Source organism: Miscanthus floridulus, chromosome 11 (genome assembly GCF_019320115.1).
Source record: "Miscanthus floridulus cultivar M001 chromosome 11, ASM1932011v1, whole genome shotgun sequence".
Taxonomy (NCBI): domain Eukaryota; kingdom Viridiplantae; phylum Streptophyta; class Magnoliopsida; order Poales; family Poaceae; genus Miscanthus; species Miscanthus floridulus.
Genome location: NC_089590.1, coordinates 11,838,186 through 11,859,240, shown reverse-complemented (window position 1 = coordinate 11,859,240; position 21,055 = coordinate 11,838,186). Strand labels below are relative to the sequence as shown.

Below are 21,055 nucleotides of genomic sequence, written 5' to 3'. Positions count from 1 at the left end.
CAAATTTTCACAAACATTTTCAAGGGTGTTAGCACTCCACTAGATCCTAAATGCATATGCAATGAGTTAGAGCATCTAGTGGTACTTTGATAACTGCATTCCGATACGAGTTTCACTCCTCTTAATAGTACGGCTATTGATCCTAAATGTGATCACACCTGCTAAGTGTCTCGATCACCAAACCAAAAAACTCCTATGGAATATCACCTTTGCCTTGAGCTTTTTGTTTTTCTTTTTTTTCTTTTCCAAGTCCAAGCACTTGATCATCACCATGGTCACACCATCATCATGATCTTCACCATTGCTCCACCACTTGAAATAGTGCCACCTATCTCATAATCATTTAGATAAACTAGGTTAGCACTTAGGGTTTTATCAATTCACCAAAACCAAACTAGAGCTTTCACATGGCCTACCTGGTGAGGAACAACAATAGCCAGTAAGCTCGGATCAGGAGGATGTCGAGAACAATGGCCCTGCGTACACCGCCGTCGCCGGACCTCCCTTCCTGTCGTGGTGTCTTCGGCTGGCCACAGGAGATGATGCCCAGGGCAGCGATGACCTCCTACTAATGGCGTTGGGTTGGTGGTGGCCCGGTGACGTCATGGCCACGACCGACGAGATGGAGTGGGGCGGGCAGGGGATGGGGCATGGCGCGGTGTGGGGAAAGCACACGGCGTGGCCAGAGACGAGGCGTGGTGTGGGGAAGCACATGACGTGGCCAGAGACGGCGTTGCCAACCCTAAAAGCACCCAAATGGGTGGCTCCCAGGAAACGAAAACCAACTCTGTTTCTTTGCGGCCCGGCTGCCTTGAGCACTGAAGCCCAAGTTCAAGTCACCTCCTACTCCCGTGTCTCTCACCCACCCGTGTCTTCGTTGTCGCCATCGCGCAGAAGCACAAGAGGCAAGTGGAGTTCTTCGACAAGATGGCCATGGTTCGAAGCAAGCCGCCGCCACAGAACCACGACCAGCATACCAAGGTAGAGGGCCAAGGGTGACGGATCTGCATGCCCACGGCGTGCGCGGCCAAAGTTCACGCGGAAGCTAGGTCACAAGTCCGACGCGCGAGACCATCTAGTGGCTCCTGCAGTAGTCGAAGCCCACCATCATTGCCGCCAAAGGCACCGGCACCCGCATCCCCATGCGTCCTTGTCCTCCGACCCTCGTCCCTCACTAGTGCTGCTCCGCACCATGGCCATCCCTTGGCGCTGGACTAGCTCACGCCCATCAACTACTCGATGAAATGCCAGTGAGGAGTGCTGAGAGGAGCTCTAGAGGTAAGGCTACCACATTCTTGTGCACACAAACAAATACATTCTCACCTGAGCTCGACTGTGTACCACTGGGACCGAACTCTGCCTCCAAGCCAACAGGCCAGATGAAGAAAATCAAACACGCCCTATCTTCCTAGCTAGCTATACGAATGCCCGTACTTGGTAGTAGCCTAGCAGGGCATGCAAACTCCATTCTTCTATATATTTATATAATGGTTATACATGGGGACCAGACCTTATTATATAACGACAAAAAAAGCCTATACGAGGAATAACACCCTCCCCCCCCCCCCCCCCCCCCCCCCCCCAACACACACACCCACCCACCCACCCACCCACCCACCTCTACTCTCCCCAGATGTTCAACAAAGTAGCTTGATTAAAGGTCCCTCAAAGAAAAAAGTATTTTGATTAAAAGTGCGCCAACTCCAACCTTTTTCTATTACAGCAAGGATAAGCAAATGGACGAGGATTGTTCATTCTTTCCAAAACAGTATAGAATGCATTTATACATTATCATCATTGGAATTAAATTACGAACCCAAACATGGGATCAAAGCCAGTAGGTAATAACATACAAAGATCTCAAATGTGTAATTGGCAGGGAATTAAATTACTGTAGAAATATGAATATTATTATACTAGCACATCTTTAGAACGCCAGACTGGTCTACTTCTAACTGAAACAAGGTGCTTGAGCGAACGACCAGTCCTTAGTCCGGGTCTCGGGTTGATGACCTCCGAACCCAAAAACAGAGCAGCGAGCATGCATCAAACTGATGCATCATGTACGCAAGTTACTTGCAGTCCACCGATCATATTCTAAGATGGTTTGCACAGTCGAACAACCTGTATAAGTGCAAGTCTTGATGTATTAGGGGCTCGGTAATAAGAGAATAATATAATATAGAGAAAAAAAAGTTGATGAGAACTATTGATCTCCATGCACAAACCAGTTTAACCAAAAGCAGCTAAGTTGTTGGGCTTGGGTTTGTTTCCATATGTCTAATGCATAACTAGGTTCATATTTTAAAGAAAGAAAAGCATAACCAAACTCAAGGTTCACAATAAAATGTATCTGACAATCATGCTGTTTGAAACAAAGTCCTCAAAAATTCCTTTCAAGAAACCTATTACCATCAAGAGCCATTCCATGAAACTACACCATGATTCTTTATACCGGGAAACACAGATGTTAGGATACAACTTGGTCAATTTTATATTATTATAACATGTATATAACACAAACAGGGACAGAGAGAAAGCACCTGTCATATGTTGTAGTAGCACATAACTTGCGCCTGAAGAAAATAGGAATCCTTATATTTTCTGCCACTCCCGATGTGGACACCATTTTTAATCCAATCTTCTCTATGAATCCACGCATCCCTACCAATATCAAGGACACCCAAAATCTGCACTGGAAAAGTAAGGATCCAGGAATATGGAACATAGAGGATAAAAAAAAGGGGAAACAAAGGACAAGTTGGATCACGCTCATTTTCATCCTGTTACTGTTCTTTACCAGGTTCCTAAAATCAGACAGGCCCTCCTTTTCTTTTTTAGTGAAAGCTTCGGTGCCCACAGCAAAGTTGATACAAAACTGTGGCTCCTTAATACATGGATCATCTTATCTTTAGTTTCATGCTTAGTACTAGCTGGTTCCATTTTCTATTTAATTAATTGGACTGTTTTAGAAGTTTGTACAGGTCCCATCAGTTCCACTTTTATAAACACTGGGTAGATGTTGAGTACGTACAGTACAACCAACAATGAGATCAATCAAAATCTAATCTTCGTAATCTCTGTAATCAAGACCTAGTGGACGAACCAACTGAGACTTTTAGCAATGGATTTCCTCTCAGGCTCATAAAGGCTAGGTCATCAGACAGACCCAGCCCAGATATCAATCATCAGTCCAATTTGGTAATATTTGTCTAAAAAGCAGGCATTGGAATAAAATAATAGAAATCCTTGATTGGCACATGATATGGCAATTAAACTCAAGTTGCCAAGCTTCTTTTGTGTATCTACTAAGGTGCCTGGCCAAGTCAGTTTCTGGGCTTTCGGTTTCATTGGTTCAGCTACCACTGTCCCCCATGCTTAAGATAGTCCAAACATGAATGCTCTTTCTTCAATGAAAGAAAAAACTAATCTGTCTGTCCAAAAATACAAGCCATGCCTATTTTTACAACTTTGCATGTCTAGCGCATATGCACAAAGCCAAAAAAGATTAATCTTATACTCTTGGACATGAGGGGAAAATGGTTATATATTTTCTGAAAAGGAAAAATCTCTTCTAAAAAAAGTTGCATAGGTTTGTCTTATTAGCACATAATATGGTAAGATTGTTACTACTACTCCCTCCATTCCAAATTATAAGGCGTTTTGGCTTTTCTAGATACATTGTTTTTACTATGTATCTAGACATAGTGTATATCTAAGTACATATCAAAAACTATGTATCTAGAAAAGCTAAAACGTCTTGTAATTTGGAGAGGGAGTATATCCTATGGAGTGCCCGAGCCCCTCTCATATTAAACGTAGAAAAGGAAGTATTTTACAAAACTATTTACAGTGGAAAGAAGAAACTAGACCAGCCACAGGGCATTGACACTGTCGAAACTCTAGTCCTAACTTCTGAGCAATCAATAAACAAGAAAACACATTACCATTAGATATATATTGTATCACACTAGGACATTAGCTCTGATGCCATATTGAGTTTGCTGCACCAAAAATTCACCCAAGCTATGTAGGAAAAATGGACAACATACTTCAACTGAGAAGAGTCTAACCTACCACTCCACCTTTCCATGGAACAAATAATGGATAAGTCCTAGATTGCAACACCTGCCATTTTAAATGAAGAGTTAAAAAAGAAAGAAATAACAGACCAATAATGTAGATTATGGACTCGCAAACATCAATCTCTAATAGAATTGACGCAAGTCCAGGGACAAACCTATCACATTATGACATAACTACATACATCGCTAAAGAAAGAGAAAAGAACCAATCCACATCTTTAAGTTTATAGGGCACACCTCAACTTTCTCAATAGATTGGTTTGCCGAAATTTTAGTGCGAACCCTGAAAAGAAAAGTTTAGTAGATCAAAAACCTTTTGAAGGTAACTTTGACCATAAATTTTACAACTTGTAGACACAATGCATGATAGACTAGTGATCCAACATACGTTTTTAGTACTGTGTTGATGTCCAAAAAGTCAATCATCTGTGACTAAAGAGGAGTATAAAACATAAAAGAAATGACATTCACTATACTTGTGCACTATTTACAAATAGTGGGATGTTTGTAGGCTTGTGCAAATTTATTTAGTACTGTTCCATGAAACAACGCTAGGACACGGCAATTGACATCTAACAAACCTTTTCTCAAGCACTTGTGCAAGGCCAGCTGTAGAAGCTGCACCACCAACCTGAAAGGCACAGAACAGCTTAGCTCCTTTACCAAGTAACAGAGAAGTATTCGTTTATTGGAAAAAGTAATCATGATACTTTACCAGCTGAATGCTACAGAACAGCTTCCTTTGAAGGTCAACACGTCCTGAAATCAGTAGTTGCTGTTAGAGAAAAGTTTATATTTCAGGTAAAAAGCGATATATTAATAAAAACATTACCTGTTGAAAGAACACTACTAATAATGGCCTCTACGAGGCCAATGTTCTCAAATTTCTTTAATCTAGTGGGAAACATCGGATAACTGTCCCACATGCCAAACCCACCATTCCCACTAGGGTAAAGACCATCACTTGTTTGCCAGGTATCCTCCAGCATGTCATCATAGTCTTGGAACCTGGGAGCATGCACAACTCGTATAAAGCAATCATATCATATTCGAAGCATAATCACCAAAACTGAAAAAAAATTCTCACCAAGATCGAGGAGGTGGAGGGTACTCTTCTGGAACAAGAACCCTTGGGTAAAGAAGCCCCATAGGAGGAACCTATTTTTCCACAACTTAGAATAAATTGCTGGAACATCAATTGCAACAATCCAATAGGAAGTTTAAATAGAGAGATCCATTTCGTGTGCTTGCGTGTGAATGTGCATGAGAGAAATGGAGGAATAGGGATGGCAAAAGTTCCCTTAAAGACAGGGATCTGCTCAGTTGGCCCACCCATCGCCACCCCCTGTGTGGACTAACAGTGTGAGGCCCCAAATTCAGGTCGGGGCTGGGTCCAAGCTTCCAAACTCACTCATCTAACTCCTGGGTCCTCTACGTATATGCAGAACAGCCCTTTCTTTATTAAATCTTATATAACCTACACGCTTCCTTAGTGGCGCGCTACATCGGCGCCCGGGTGTAATGAAAAATGAGCAAGGGTCTTCACATCTGAGTCGACGGGTGCGAAGGGTAAGGAAGCTAGTCGAACCAACTAGAATCCGTTTAGGTAGGTTGGAATGTAGGGTGCCTTACAGGTAAGTTAAGAGAATTAGTTGATACCGCGACTAGGAGGCGTAGTAAATATATTATGCTGTTCAAGAGACTAAATGGAAGGGTCAGAAGGCGAAGGAGGTGGACAATACAGGTTTCAAGCTTTGGTACACAGGGACAGTCGCGAATAGAAATGGAGTAGGAGTTTTGATTGATAAGAGCCTCAAGAATGGTATGGTGGGAGTGAGAAGGCAAGGAGATAGGATTATCTTAGTCAAGCTTGTTGCCAAAGGGCCTCTAGTCCAGTTGGTCAGAGTACCCCGGCGGCACTCCTCAGGTCCTGGGTTCGACTCCCCGTGGGAGCTGATTTCAGGCTGAGGTTAAAAAAATCCCCTCGCCCGTCCCCGGGTGCCAAAGCGCAGTGTTAGGCCCCGGCCCGGTTCTCACAGGGTTACGGTACCTCCTGCGTCAGGATGGGGGCGGGGGTTGGGGGGTTTTCTCGATCTGTGTAAGAAGATCTTCTTAAGGGCATAACCCGGGGGCCGTCATCCCCCCCGCAGGTCGAGTTTTTTTTTTTAGTCAAGCTTGTCGTTGGTGATATGGTCATGAACGTAATTAGTGCGTATGCCCCCAAGTAGGCCTCGACGAGAGTGCTAAGAGACAGTTCTGAGAAGACTTAGATGGCCTGATTAGAGTTGTACCTAACAGTGAGAAGCTTTTTATAGGAGGGGATCTTAATGGGCACGTAGGTACTATAAGCGCAGGTTTCGAGGCAGTTCATGGAGGTTTTGCGAATGGTAGTAGGAATTAGGAGGGAGAGGAAGTTCTGGACTTCGCGGTAGATTTTGCCTGATGATAGCCAACACTTTCTTTAGAAAGAGAGAATCTCATCTAGTGACCTTCAGTAGCGGACAACACTCTAGCCAGATTGACTTTGTCCTCGCAAGAAGAAAGGACAAACGAGCATGCTTGGGTTGCAAGGTGATACCAGGGGAGTGTGTTGTTTCTCAACATAAGCTTTTGGTGGCAGACTTTCGTTTTCAGGTGCAGTGCCCATAAGGATAAACAAACTAAGATTGAAAGAACAAAGTGGTGAAAACTGAAAGGGGAAGACGTCAGAGGTATTCAGGGAAAGGGTTATCAAAGAGGGCTCTTGGAAGGAAGAAGAGGACATAATCAACATGTGGGAGAAGATGGCAACCAACATTCGGAAGGTGGTCCTCAGATGTGTGTGGAGTAACCAAAGGAAGTGGAGGCGAGGCTAAAGATACTTGGTGGTGGAACGAGGAAAGTCTAAAGAGCTATTAAGGAGAAGAAAGAATGCTATAGACGCTTGTACCATGACAGAAGTGTGGACAACATAGAGAAGTACAAGGTGACAAAGAAGACTTGCAAAGCGAGCTGTAAGTGTGGCAAAAGGTCAGAGCGTACGAGGATCTTTACCAACATTTGAGTACGAAGGAAGAAGAGAAGGACATTTATAGGATGGCTAGGGTTCGTGAGAGAAAGACAAGGGACTTCAACCAAGTTAAGTGCATTAAGAATGAAAGGGAGCATCTCTTGGTGAAGGAGGATAAGATCCGACATCGATGGCAAGATTATTTTGACAAATTGTTCAATGGTGAGAATACGGACACAACCTTTAAGTTAGATGACTCTTTTGATGACACCAATAGGCGTTTTGTGCGGAGAATTTAAGAATCTGATGTCAGAGAGACATTGAAAATGATGAAAATAGGTAAGGCGATGAGACCGGATGGTATCCTAATCGAGGTGTGGAGTTGCCTCGGAGACATAGCTATAGTATGGCTAACCAAGCTGTTCAACCATATTTTTCGATCGAACAAGATGCCTGACGAGTGAAGGAGAAGTATATTGGTACCGAACTACAAGAATAAAGGGGATATTCAAAGTTGTACTAATTACCGGGGAATTAAGTTGATGAGCCATACTATGAAGCTATGGGAGAGAGTTATCGAGCATCGCTTGAGAGCAATAACGCGGGTCTCTATGAACCAATTTGGTTTCATACCCGGAAGGTCAACCATGGAAGCTATTTTCTTAATAAGACAAGTTATGGAGCGGTATAGGGAGAAGGACCTACACATAGTTTTTATTGACTTGGAGTATTGACTTGGAGAAGGCTTATGATAAAATATCAAGGAATGTTATGTGGTGGGCTTTGGACAAACATAAAGTCCCAACGAAGTACGTCGGGCTCATTAAGGATATGTACAACAATGTTGTGACTAGTGTTCGAACAAGTGATGGAGACACAGATGACTTCACTATTAGGATAGGACTACATCAAGAGTCAGCTTTGAACCCTTATCTGTTTGCCTTAGTGATGGATGAGGTCACAAAGGGACATACAATGGGACATCCCTTGGTGTATGCTTTTCGCGGACGATGTAGTGCTAGTTGATGAAATCCGGATAGAAGTGAATCAGAAACTGGAGTTATGGCGGGAGACTTTGGAGTCCAAAGGTTTTAGACTCAGTAGAACTAAAACTGAGTATATGAGATGTGACTTCGGCACTACTACTCGAGAGGAGGAAAGATATTAGTTTGGAAGGTCAAGTAGTGCCTAGGAAGGATACATTTCGATATTTAGGATCAATGCTATAGAGAGACAAGGATATTGATGAAGATGTTAGCCATAGAATCAAAGCAGGGTGGATGAAGTGACGCCAAGCATCTGGTGTCCTATGTGACAAAAGGGTACCACAGAAGCTAAAAGGCAAGTTTTATAGGATGGACGATTAGACCTGCTATATTGTATGGTGTAAAATGTTGGCCTACTAAAAGACGACATGTTCAACAGATAAGTGTCACGGAAATACGTATGTTGCGTTGGATTTACGGTCATATAAGAAGGGATCGAGCTCGGAACGATGATATAGATGATATACGTGATAAATTAGAGGGTATCACCAATTAAAGAAAAGCTTGTCCAACACCAGTTGAGATGGTTTGGAACATGTCCAACGGAGACCTCCAGAGGCACCTGGTGTGTAGTGGAATCCTAAGCCAGGATAGTAACGTGAAGAGAGGCAGAGGAAGACCGAAGTTGACTTGGGTAGAGGCAATAAAAGGAGACTTGAAAGGATAGGAATATACTCAAAGACTTAGCCTTAGATAGGAGTGCTTGGAAAACAGCTATTCACTGTGCCTGAACCTTGATGGCTTCTGCTGGGTTTCAACTCTAGCCTACCCCAACTTGTTTTGGACTTAAAGGCTTTGTTGTTGTTGTTGTTTAACCTACACCCTCCTAGAAACCTAGTCCTATTCCCCTCCCCCCCCCAACAAATCACACTGCAGCCAGAAGCAGCCGCTCACTTGCCTGCCAATGTTGCCACTAGCAATTGAGTGAGGAGACAGGCGAGAGAGCTGAGGCCATGGCACGGTTGTGCTAACACCAGCAAGGGCGACACCGTCGGCCAAGCAGCCCGCCACATCGCTGGCCATCCTCTGTCCACAGGCCACCATCCAGATCAACCCCAGCTACTAGCTCGTCGTTGGCTACAGCAGCAGCTACACCTCTGACCAAGATCCGGCGAGCAAGCAAGGGTTTCTAATACTATTTAACTGCCTGCAGTGCTTTGTTCTTGTTATGCCAATTTGTCATACTTACAAAGTGTTGTAATATATAATTATTGTGATGAGTTTGGACTTCCAACACCAGTTGAGATGGTTTGGACATGTCCAACGGAGACCTCCAGAGGCACCGGTGCGTAGTGGAATCCTAAGCCAGGATAGTAACGTGAAGAGAGGCAGAGGAAGACCGAAGTTGACTTGGGTAGAGGCAATAAAAGGAGACTTGAAAGGATGGAATATACTCAAAGACTTAGCCTTAGATAGGAGTGCTTGGAAAAACAGCTATTCACGTGCCTGAACCTTGATTGCTTCTGCTGGGTTTCAACTCCAGCCTACCCCAACTTGTTTGGGACTTAAAGGCTTTGTTGTTGTTGTTGTTGTAGTAGTTGAGTTTGGACTTCAGAGAGGGGATTTTGTAGTGGCACATGCATTCCCCACAGGGACCCCCTCGATGGGAAGTGGGGATCTGACAGGGATGGAGACAGAATTTACCCTGATCTGCATTTCCGGGCGGGAGGATGCGCGCACGCAGCCGGGGGGTGGGTGGGTGGGTGGGGTGGGGGGGGTGGGGGGTGGGGGGGGGAGGAGCTTATCTATATATGGCAGGCATGAACACAATGCTCATTTCTGTAAGACAAACCATTTGCTGTCTGAAAAGACAACAGCAGCAAGGAAATAAAGGGAAAGTCGAAAGACCAAAAGAGAATGCATGCGTTCAGGGAATTACATTAAGAGCTGATAGCCTTGTCTTCTGATGTCCACCAGATCTTTCATTATCATATGAATGAACAAGTGCAACTGCATCAATGCTCCCAGTCTGAAAGAAGGGAAAAAATTATGTACTAGAATAAGGGAATTATTCCACCTCAATTGTTCGTGAAAGCAATAGGAATGACCACAAAAAGTTTTAAGGCAAAAAATACAACTTTTTCGTATTTTATTGATCACTTTCACATAGAGCATAGTAGTAGTAGTAGACTCTGATGTAGAAAAGAAAATAGATCCAGATTTAAAAGGGTAGTACATTTCTTCAGCAAAACATTACCCAATGCTACTGGATTTCTTTTTCTGCTGTGCTTACTCCGTTCCAAATTGTAAATCGTTTTAGCTTCGCCCGAAGCTAAGGCCACGTTTGGAATGTAGAAATTCAAAGGAAAGATACAGGAATCGAAAAATTGAGGAAAGGAAGTGAGAATGAGCGTTTGGAACAAAGTAAATGCCAATTCCTTTCTTCCAGAATCCTGCAGCCAGATTCTCGTTTTACAGGGAAAAAATAATCCACTTTGACCTCTGGTTTTCTTTTCCTTCGCTCTTGCCTGAGGCAACTCGTACGAGAAGAGAGAAACAAACGGCTAAGCACACCAAGAACCTGGCCAGCCAGCTCCATCACTGCTCCCATGGAAATACCAGCCAACTCGCATGAGAAGATATTCTGATAGTGCACTTATTTGATATTGTAGGTGTTAATATATTTTCCATAAACTTGGTCATAGTTAGACAAGTTTAACTTAGGGCAAAACTAAAATGATTTACAATTTGGAACGGAGGGAATAATACATTAAAAAGCATAATGCACTAAAAAATTAGCAAGCTATATCAAATGATTCATCAGCCCAAGGCCCAATTACAAGGCATGTTTGGAAGATGGGGATTACTCGAGGAATTTTAGGAATTATTTTGCATTCATACTAAATCCTAGGGATTTGGATCCCGACCTACCTTTACAAAGTATGAGAAGGCCCTAAATGCCTCAACAAGGCCATTTACTAGGATTTCATTGCATATATCAGGCGATCCAATGTATTGATGAACTGGAGCAGTCAGTCAGATACAGCTCAAATACCATAAAAGGAAGGATGGACATTTTAACTAGGAAAAAGAAAAGAAAAGTAGAATTTGTTGGATTTCGACATGCCAGATTTACTAGTCAGCATGCATAATAGTACAATGAAACAGTGGATGCACATGGTCTTTTTCATTTGTGTGTGACTGGTTTCAGCTTTTCAGATGAGTTAATCAATTCAATCATAACCTAATGGAATTGTGCAGAAGATTTACATGTTTATTCTCTTAACAAAATGTTCATTACTGTAATAAATGCAATCTTCTGTAACACGTACAACACTCCAACTAGGAAAAAGTTTAAGAATGAGCAAGCTTAGAACAAGCCACTTACTTTTATTTGGCTATATGACTCTTTTATTTTGTTGAGCATTAGCAGATCTATAGGCTTGCTCACTGGATCAGTTTGGAAGTTCGGCCACGTGCGATGGCGACGTTGAACCCAAAGCAAGCATCTGGAGATATCCTACAAGCCAACAAAGGACACATTGTTGAGAAAGAAAGTGGACTGCACAGGTAGATGGTGCTTTCAGCAGCCTAAAAGTAATCCATGCAGTTACTAAGGGTAAAATTGTAGACAGCTATTTACCAGGGAGATGAACATACTATTTTGAAAACTAATAGTAAAGCCATCCAAGAACCAAATTTATCACTAGCTCAGGTGAAGACTATGAAACCATACAACTATACAACAAAAACCTTGAAATACAATATGCCTTAGTCAGAGTTAATGTATATTAAGTGCTATGATATTTTAACTTCCCCAGACCCACTATGCTTTAGTCAGAGTTAATGTATATTAAGTGGTATGATATTATAACTTCCCTAGACCCGCTTTCAGCATTGGGTGCACCCTTTTTTAGTGCAATTATCTGTTCCACTAAAGTATCACGTGACTCTATATCGTATTCTCTACACATTTCATCACTCATTGAAATGACTACGAATATTATAGGAAGCAAAAATAACAAAAGGTATAACAAGCACATGTGAAATAACTAGATAAACAGGACACAGACCAAACCACATTAAGTCAGAAGCAGAACAAACAAAGGGCACAGGTTTACTAGCAAGCCATCAAAAATGAAATGAGGAAAAGACAACATAATTCTACATAAAACTTGTTTGTAGTGTTCTAATGCTACACTAAGGAGGTTCATCCTCCCCATATAAAGCTGAATATAGGCCCTGTTTGTTTCCGCTTCTCCCAGACACGCTTGGATTATAATCTAAGCGAAGATTTTCTCGCTTCTCGCTTTTCGCTTCTCGTAGTTCAAATCTCTGAAGCGGCTTACCACATAAGCGAGAATCGGTGGAAATAAGCAAAGCGTTTGGCGGGATTCTCGCTTATTTCCACCGATAAGCCGCTTATAAGCGGAAACAAACAGGGCCATAATGATACCAATCAAATAAACTGGACCTATAGAATTCTATTACTCTGGTTTGTACAGTATGTAGACAAAGAACTAAAAATCTACATTGTGTGCCAAATAGTAAGTTGTATTGTTAAGACTTCTTTAAGAACCACAGCTACTCTTTTCTTTAATTTTTATACATAGTTTTGGCACTAGAGTAACTGCAGAAGCAGATTTCTGCTGGAGGGAGCTATAAGGCAGAAATTGCTGCATCTGTAGATAATATGTTATGAATTTTTTCCTCGAACATGCAGGAGAGATGCGCATCATTTCATCAAGGAAGAAAAGAGAGTACAAGGGGAATCCACAAACAAAGTCACACACACCACAAAAAGTTCATTCGACAAAACTGAAGATTAGATCTTTCACCCTTTGAGAATAACATGCTATGAATAGGATGACGAAATTAACAGATACATCAACACTACAAAAAAAAAACAAAAAAAACTAGACCAACCGAGGAGGAACTAGGTGGCATTTTATTAAGAAGAAAATAGGCACCCAGATTTGCCTCGACGAGGACTTGAACCTAGGTGGTATGGGTATTCATCCACACCCTCAACCAACTCAGCTAGCTCAGCTTAGCTTCCTATCAACACTACAATCACATTATATACCAAATAAAAAAGATCTCCTTTGCAGACGCATAAAGTAGAAAGCTATTGTATGCACAACAGTACATTAGAAAATGACGCCATATGGATAGAATGACCAAAGTAATGAAAATCTATTGTGCAGGAGAACATACATCTCCACCATATGGAAGCGCCAAAGCTGTGTGGGGCAAAGCTACTCCATCCTGTAAAACGTTGGGAGAAGATGGTATGTTGATATCTAATTAGAGTTTTCAAGAAAAGATTTCCTGGAACTAAAAATAAGACCTGCATTCCGTGCAATTAATGCAATAATTAAAAAATACAAGGGTTTTACCTCAACACAAACTACTTGTGTAACTTGAGCGCCAATGTTGACAACACAAGCTGTAGATAAACCATTTCCAAACGCTGCAGCTAGAGCTTCCTAATAAAACATAGGATAGAATATGTTGAAAGCTATCTCTCGAATACTACCAGAAAATATCTTCAGAGCTCAGCAAAAGCACCAAGCAGTCAATTTGTAGTTTCCTAACACAAATAGGATAACCCAACACCATATGGACCATATTTACTTAAACCTAAATCTCAGCTTGGAAAAACGATGTAACCCTCTACAGCATATATTACTTAAAAATAACAAAATATTAGTGAAGTGCCACATTAACTGCACTATGCTGAATTTCTATTAAGAGCATAATCTATCAAGTGAATTATAGTTTCACAAAGAAACCAACAAGCTCAGAAATGATGAAATTATTATAGCACCATACAGTAACAAAAGCTATCCCCAACTTGAATGAGAAGTCAAATTAAACAGGAGAAAAATGTTAAGAGATTGGAAACAAAGGCAAACCTGATGTACAACTGCTGTGCTGAACCCCAAATCATTGAGGACAATAGACAGCATCTCTTTCATTTCTGGCATACATCGAGTAAATTAACATTCTTCACCAGAAAACAGAATCAGCCTTATGAAACATAACATACACTTTGCAGTATAAGACAGTGGACAAAGTAATAAAAACAGAAAAGAAAGCAAACATATGAATATGATAGAGACATTGAACGGCTGTGAGCTGTGACTAATTATGAATTTAACAATTTAAATGTTCCTTAACTACATGGATGATGGAAATTTAAATTTAAATCATTAGAAAAGGAGATCAGACAAAATGATGAGTGATGACAAACAACAATAGGATGAAGATTCACAAACTGGACAAAGGATAACATAGGATACACCATCGCGACACAAATAAAAATGTACCACCTGACAAAAGATAATGTCCACAGATATCGCAAAGTCAATAAATCAAATCAGACGACAACCACATAGTATGTGAATATGTGCTTCAGGAAAGAATCTATTTGAGAACTACATGTTTATCCGAACTGTATTGCTAAGAAACTTTGTTATGTGGTTAACACTTGACAATCATGTCGACTGGGAGAAAAGGTTGCTAGGATGTTGAACTGAAAGAAAACCAATACCACATTAGCTTAAGAAACATTCAAATACAAACAGAACACACCATGTAACACAAACCAAATCAGACGATACAAAGATCACTCACATAAACAATGGTGGTGTCTGCATTTTTCTTCATCTGTTGTTAACTCTCTTAAATTAACATGTAATAGATGTCTAGTAAAGCAATTCACTAAGCAATAGCATCACACAGGACAGTATTCTATGGAATGGCAAGTGATATCAGGTCACACACGAACCCAAGAAAGAAATCTATTATGAGAACAAAGTGGATAAACCTTTTGTATATTTTGCATACCAAGTTTGTACCAGACATATAGATGTACTTCATAAACGGGTGAGCCCACCTTGCACCCTAAAATTCTATTGTATGAAGGGAGAAATACCTCGGTTGTCAAATGTCTCCCCAAGAACAAGAATTGCAGAATATAGACCTCTGTCTCTTGGGTTGATATGCAACTTTTCTGTCAGTACCCAGTTCCAAATAGTGCGTAAATCTTCTAAAACCTGCAAATAATGTTTATAAAAGAAAATCTAGAAATATGACACATATACAAGAATGACAGGGCATAGTGTATGATGACCAGTTCAAAAGGATATATACTTTCCTCCAACCCTTTTTGGAGAAACATACATCTGTTGCAAGCATCCAGCTTAGGCCTTTCTAAAACGAAAACCTTTACTGTTTTGCAGCCCAGAGTTCTATCCATTGTCTCAAAAATAATTACTTTTAAAGCCAAAACACTCCTACTCAACCATTATAGAACTACCAAAAGAAACCTTGGCAAATGAACTGAAATACTCCATGATTACACGGGCTGTGTTATCAAGTACATATACAAGAGAAGCATACCACAGTTGAACTATCTTTAAAAAAATAAGCATGCATTAATCTGGTTTCCTACCTGATGCAGTGAATAATTATGAGACACATTAAAATGGCCTCTCCTAATAGGACGACTCAGACAGTATGACTCTGAAGGAGGAATTTTCAGAGCATCTTCTCCAAATATCATTTCTTTATACTTATTCTCTTTAAAGTCATGTCCATTATCATCACCAGATGTGTTTGGCGGAGTATCTTCCTCAGCATCCTTGTATACTGACCTATCTGACCAATTCGAAGGGTTAGGAAAAACAATTATAAGAAATTACTATGTAGAATTTCCTCTTAACAAAGAATTGAACATAACTGGGTAACTGTAATGACAAAAAAACAGTAGCTACAAAATTATCCTTGAAATTAACTCCAGCTGTTTCATATGGGTCAGTCAGGTCATCACTAACTGGGTAGGTTTTAAAACATAAGTCATAATAAGAAATCACAATGTCCATCTCTATAATACAATGAAACGCAGCTCTCCTGCGTTTAAAAAAAAACACAATGTCCAAAATTATAAACCATATCATACGGCACTGCTGTAGAACTTCCAAAAGTAAACTAATCCATAAGTGCAGTACCCTAAACATAAAAATATATAGTTTAACTTTAGTTAACAACTGCAAGTCTGAAGTGAAAAAGGAAAAAAGGTAAGCACCACTTCAATGAATGAAGTGAAATGATCAGAAAGTACCAATTGATGTGGATGGCTTAATAATTCTCTGTGTCACATCTGTCCAAGTTAATTTAATATCATCTCTGTTTTGCTGCGAAGAAAAGCCATCAACACGTCCCATCTGAAGAGGTCAACATAACCATATCAGCAAGCAGAGATTATGTTGCAACATTTCTTAAACAAACAAAACAAAACTGAATTTTGTGATGCTGAACTATCTAATATATAAAACATCAATTAGTCTTAAATATTTGAAGCTATGTTCCATGATTGGAACAATAAGTTCCACAGACAGATAATTTAGAACTATTTTTATGCTTTTAAAAGAGCTGAAAAAACATTGAGTCATCCATGGACATGTTAGAACCTTCAACTGCAACTGCATGCTATGATGCTAATAGACTGCATTATAGTTCTCTGTTCAACACTTCATTTTAAGGACATCTCTTCATATCTGACAATCTCATTTATATCTTTGATTGATAGCTATAAAGGACATTCATGAAAAAGCTCAGATAACTTATGTGCTCGCTTGGAGACACTATATTTCATAAATAAGAAGATTTGTTATAATCACTGAATAACACCTGATTGAACAATTGCCATAAAACAATTATATTATATGACATTGGTTTTCTGAAGTTGGAAACTCCATGCTACAATGATGGTTAGCAGCACGTCAAGTGGTTAAGGTTGAAACAAAAGACTGATGGGAATAGAGAAAAATGGTAACAGTGGCACAGCCCCAAAATGACAGTTTATGTTCTGTAAATGTGTGTTTCCTGATATATAACAAGTGAGAACACATGGATTTGCATTTACATCCAAACCATCTCAAACTGTCATAATGTGCTATACCTCTCTGAGAGACTTATCAAATTGGCTAAAAATGAACAACATATCTGGAGATCTAAGCATCATGTGGCAACTAAGACAATACAGATGAAAGCGGGAGGAAACCACATAAGTTGTGGGAGCCACTGTAAGAACATAGGTTGTGGTAGAGTTCTTGGCAACTGCAACAAGGTGGTCAATGATAGTAATGGAAGTGGTAGTCAAAGTTGAAAGACTAAAATGTAATTGATCCTACCGATAAACATCATCCAGGACTGGTGGTACCATACATATGGTTAACAGAAGAGGACTGCAAAACAGCAGCGAAATGCTGGCAGAAATATCTAGGGTTCAGCCCAAGAAATGGTAAATCAAAGAACATTTTATTTCGACCCAGAAAAATGAGAAAAGGAATGAGATAATTGCTTCGTACTGGATCATTTCTAGATCAATGGTTGGGCTAGTAAGGGCACCCTCAACAACAGAGTCAACTTGCTAGCTCATATGAACTTTAAAAAAAAGGTAAAAAAGAGTAACCTAACATGCTATATAGAAAAGTGTGCAAGCATAGACACGTGAATGATGAATCATAGAAAAGTATGTGAGCTTAGCTCTTCATGGAGAGCTACCTTATCATTCTCTCTCCTTATTCAATAAAATATTCTATGAGCTAGCCCTTTTAACACTGTTGGAGCTGCCCAGATACTTGACAATTTATGAGTGGCATTCGGGGCCCACAAAGGACAGGCATGGTAAATGGCAGGCTGCAAACAGGAGGTAATAATGATGGAATGGGTTGCCAACCTTTTAAAATCAATGGCAAAAAGAAATTAAAATGACTATTTAGTGGATGACCATACAGGGGTTCTCTTTACAAATAAACTAGCATATACTGTATAAACCCTTAAACTTATCTAGATATTGTTCAACTTATAAGCAACCTAGAACCTACAAGGCTACAAGCCCATATGTATGATAAGCAACTCCTGGTGACATCCGTTGCACCATAAGGGACTGGCCTTATCATTATGACATGAGCTGATGGGGCTAAGAACCCAGGTTAACACGGTAAATTTCTTAAAATAGACCAAACAAGTCCAAGGCTTCATCCTCCCTGCCCATTTACTGTGTAAATACAATTGTGTAACTCCCTAAGAAGACTAAGAACTTCAAGGAGGCAAACCCTACCTCCAGGTGCCATTTTCCACTTACTTCATAACATGAAAGGTAAGTGTGACTGTGTGAGTAACATGAAAAAAGGTACAGGCTTTGGGGGTAAAGGCACATGATCACAAATCACAATGCCCAGTACCTTTGGAGGAAGGGGTTGGTTCGGTGAAGGCATTTCTTCATCATCAAAAAATGGGATTTTCATCAGTGCTGCAATCTGTACGTGTAACAACTCATTAGCTACAGAGCCAAACCTAGTCCAAAAGAAAAAAATGTTTGGAATATTTTTCTTTTACAATATCATATGCACTCTCCCGCTCCGCATTCTGTGATGAAATAGCATGGCAGTTGAGCATCTGCATACAAGCATAACTCTTGTTTACTAAAAAAAAGATAAATTAAAATTGCAATGCATAACACTATGGGAGGGGACCTGCATACAAGCAAACTCGTATTTGCATCACCTGATCGCGCGCAGAGAATCTTGGTTCTTCACCCTCTTGTGGATTGATGCGTCGGGCAATGCAATGTGGTATATTGAATGGCACGTCCTGATTAGCAAACCCCATTCGCACATTTCCAGATCCTATAAAAGTTATGCATTTAAATGACTAGCAACCATGAATTACATCATACAGGGGAAACATACTAATGTATTGCTAGATTTTCCTTTCAGTTGTAAGCAACAACAGCATCCCACTGCCAGCAGGATAAGTTAAATGTCAGGTAATATGCTTCTCTTAAAAGTTCACTTCAGTACTACAACATTAAGGCATTCATTTTAACCAGGCACGGATAAAACAATGCAAAATTCCCATTTCAACCATCAAAAGTAACTTATGGTTAAGAAATTCCGAGCACATTGGAACCCAGAAAAAAAAAACTTGACCAAGGACATGGGAGCGCTAGGGTTTCTGCAGGGCCGAACCTGGGTTGATGACGACAAGGTTGGAGCCGCGCTCGGCCATGAGCTGTGACGGAACCACCGTCTTGAGGTAGTCCTGCGGGACGGCACATAATCAAATTTCAATCGCCGCTCGCTAGGGTTTCTCCGGGGTTTATGGGGCAGGAGGATCAAACCAGATGCGGTGGGACGGAGGAGGATAAGGAAGGGAGGAGGGACGTTGGCGCTTACCATCTCGGCGGCGGCGGCTACCGCGGCGGAGCGGGCGCCGGGGTTTGAAACGAAGACACTGTTCCTCTTCTTCCACTAGGTGCGGCCGTGCCCCGTGCGGGTTTGCCTGCCCACGTTTTGGGTTGCATTTCCCATGAGTGCGTGTTTTGAAAACGTATGAACACAGATTTTTTACCGCAATCCAGACAGACCCTGAGTCCGTGTGGGGATCCTGGGCCACCCGACCCGACCCATCTCAAACGTGTCGGACTTTCTATTTGAATCCATATTTGCGGTTGGCCATTCCTAAGACTAGGCAGATTTTCATCGAAAACCACAAACCGAACCTATAATCACTATGTTTAAGTAGTGTATAAAACTACGAATTAAAAAAAACTAAAAAACCTTAATTTGAAATAAAGGTAATAGAACATAATAATTATATACACAGAGTATGGGTAGGCAGCAATATGAAAAACTAGTTAAAAATGCAACCGTTAAAAGTTCTAGAGCACTTTGAATCTTTGACTCACCGATATAAAAGTGTCATTTGAACAAATTAAGCCACATTACCTTATTAATTGAAGGGGATATACAATTGTCATTTGTATAAATTAATCCTAACTTTACCTTATCAAATTGAAGGGGTTGTGACACCTATGGGGGGTTCAATTAAATCGTTTAAAAACTAAGGCCTCAAAACCACTTATAAAAACCTACACAAGTTCTATCTAGATGTGCATTAGGTGAAATCCAATATGTTGAGAACACAAGTTCTGTCATGTGGACCGGCCATTGCTTGAAAGCCTTATTTATCAAGTGGTTCCTCCGATGCTCCACCTTACAAATCCAATGCGTTGTTCAAAGGACTGGAATCTAATGTGTATTGTTCGGAGGACTGGAACCTCTCTAGACTGCACCTATACTCTTCGTGCATTCTTGGATGCATCACCAGAGAGCTCTAATGCTTTCCTTCTCATCTCCACCGTCCATGCAACATCTCTGTACTTAATCTCCAATGTCCCACTGCCTCGGACCGACCTACCGAATTCATAGGGGTTCTTTGAGCACTCCGGTGCGCCTCTCCGATGCTACTTAAGTGTATTTCTTCATGTCCAATCGTGGGCACCAGGTTTTCAATGCTCCTCTTTAATCTTCATTTAAGGAGGTGGTTCATAAATTTTCATCGTAGCCCCTAGCTCAAGTACATCTTTGCATCCTAAAGGCTAGTACAATGTATACTAGTAAACATAAACATTGTTAGTATTAATGGTTACATTGTCAATCAACCATCAAAATCAATAAACCCTTACTAGGGTTTTTGTTTCTTAAATCAATTACGCACCTTCATCCTAAAATATAAGCAATTTCAGTTATTCTAAGTCAAAATATCCTAAGTTGATCAAATTTATAAAAACAAAGAATTAGCATCCATTTAATCGACGATGTACATATGAAAATACTTGCCATAATATATTTAATTTAATGAGGCTCACTTGATATTATAAAATATTGTTGTTATTTTTTCAAACTTAGTATGGTTAGAACAACTAAAAAATGTTTTATTTCATTTGAGGTAGGAAGAAGTAGGCCTGGGCATTCGGTTCTCGGTTTTCATCGTTTTTTGAAGAAATTCGGTTCTTAGAAAATGGGAACTGATCGGTTCTCAAAAATTCTGGGAATCGACCATTTCGATTTTCGATTATTTCGGTTCGATTTCGGTTCTAACCAAACTTTTTCAGGAGAGTCTAAGACAATGACAAATAT

The 21,055-nt window shown here is 40.6% G+C and overlaps 1 protein-coding gene across 4 annotated transcripts; it reads right to left on the bottom strand.

Annotated features, from left to right (window-relative positions):
• Nucleotides 1-1,788: 1,788 nt before the first annotated feature.
• Nucleotides 1,789-19,466, bottom strand: LOC136494473 (actin-related protein 9). Of its 4 annotated transcripts, XM_066490631.1 has the most exons (21): nt 19,310-19,465; nt 19,103-19,175; nt 18,639-18,760; nt 18,471-18,530; nt 18,317-18,391; nt 16,189-16,291; nt 15,520-15,725; nt 15,001-15,121; nt 13,979-14,043; nt 13,460-13,549; nt 13,278-13,328; nt 11,449-11,580; nt 10,000-10,089; nt 5,173-5,243; nt 4,918-5,093; nt 4,801-4,844; nt 4,667-4,716; nt 4,323-4,368; nt 4,078-4,128; nt 2,544-2,690; nt 1,789-2,124 (listed from the first exon to the last, which is right to left on the bottom strand). In XM_066490631.1, the coding sequence occupies exons 1-20, from the start codon at nt 19,310-19,312 to the stop codon at nt 2,547-2,549; spliced, it is 1,773 nt and encodes a 590-aa protein (XP_066346728.1). In that variant the 5' UTR covers nt 19,313-19,465; the 3' UTR covers nt 1,789-2,124; nt 2,544-2,546. The 4 variants fall into 4 exon arrangements, 3 of the variants coding, with proteins under 3 accessions (XP_066346728.1, XP_066346730.1, XP_066346729.1); XM_066490633.1 differs by lacking the exon at nt 11,449-11,580 and having other exon boundaries at nt 19,310-19,466; XM_066490632.1 differs by lacking the exon at nt 1,789-2,124 and having other exon boundaries at nt 2,546-2,690; nt 4,074-4,128; nt 19,310-19,466.
• Nucleotides 19,467-21,055: the final 1,589 nt, after the last annotated feature.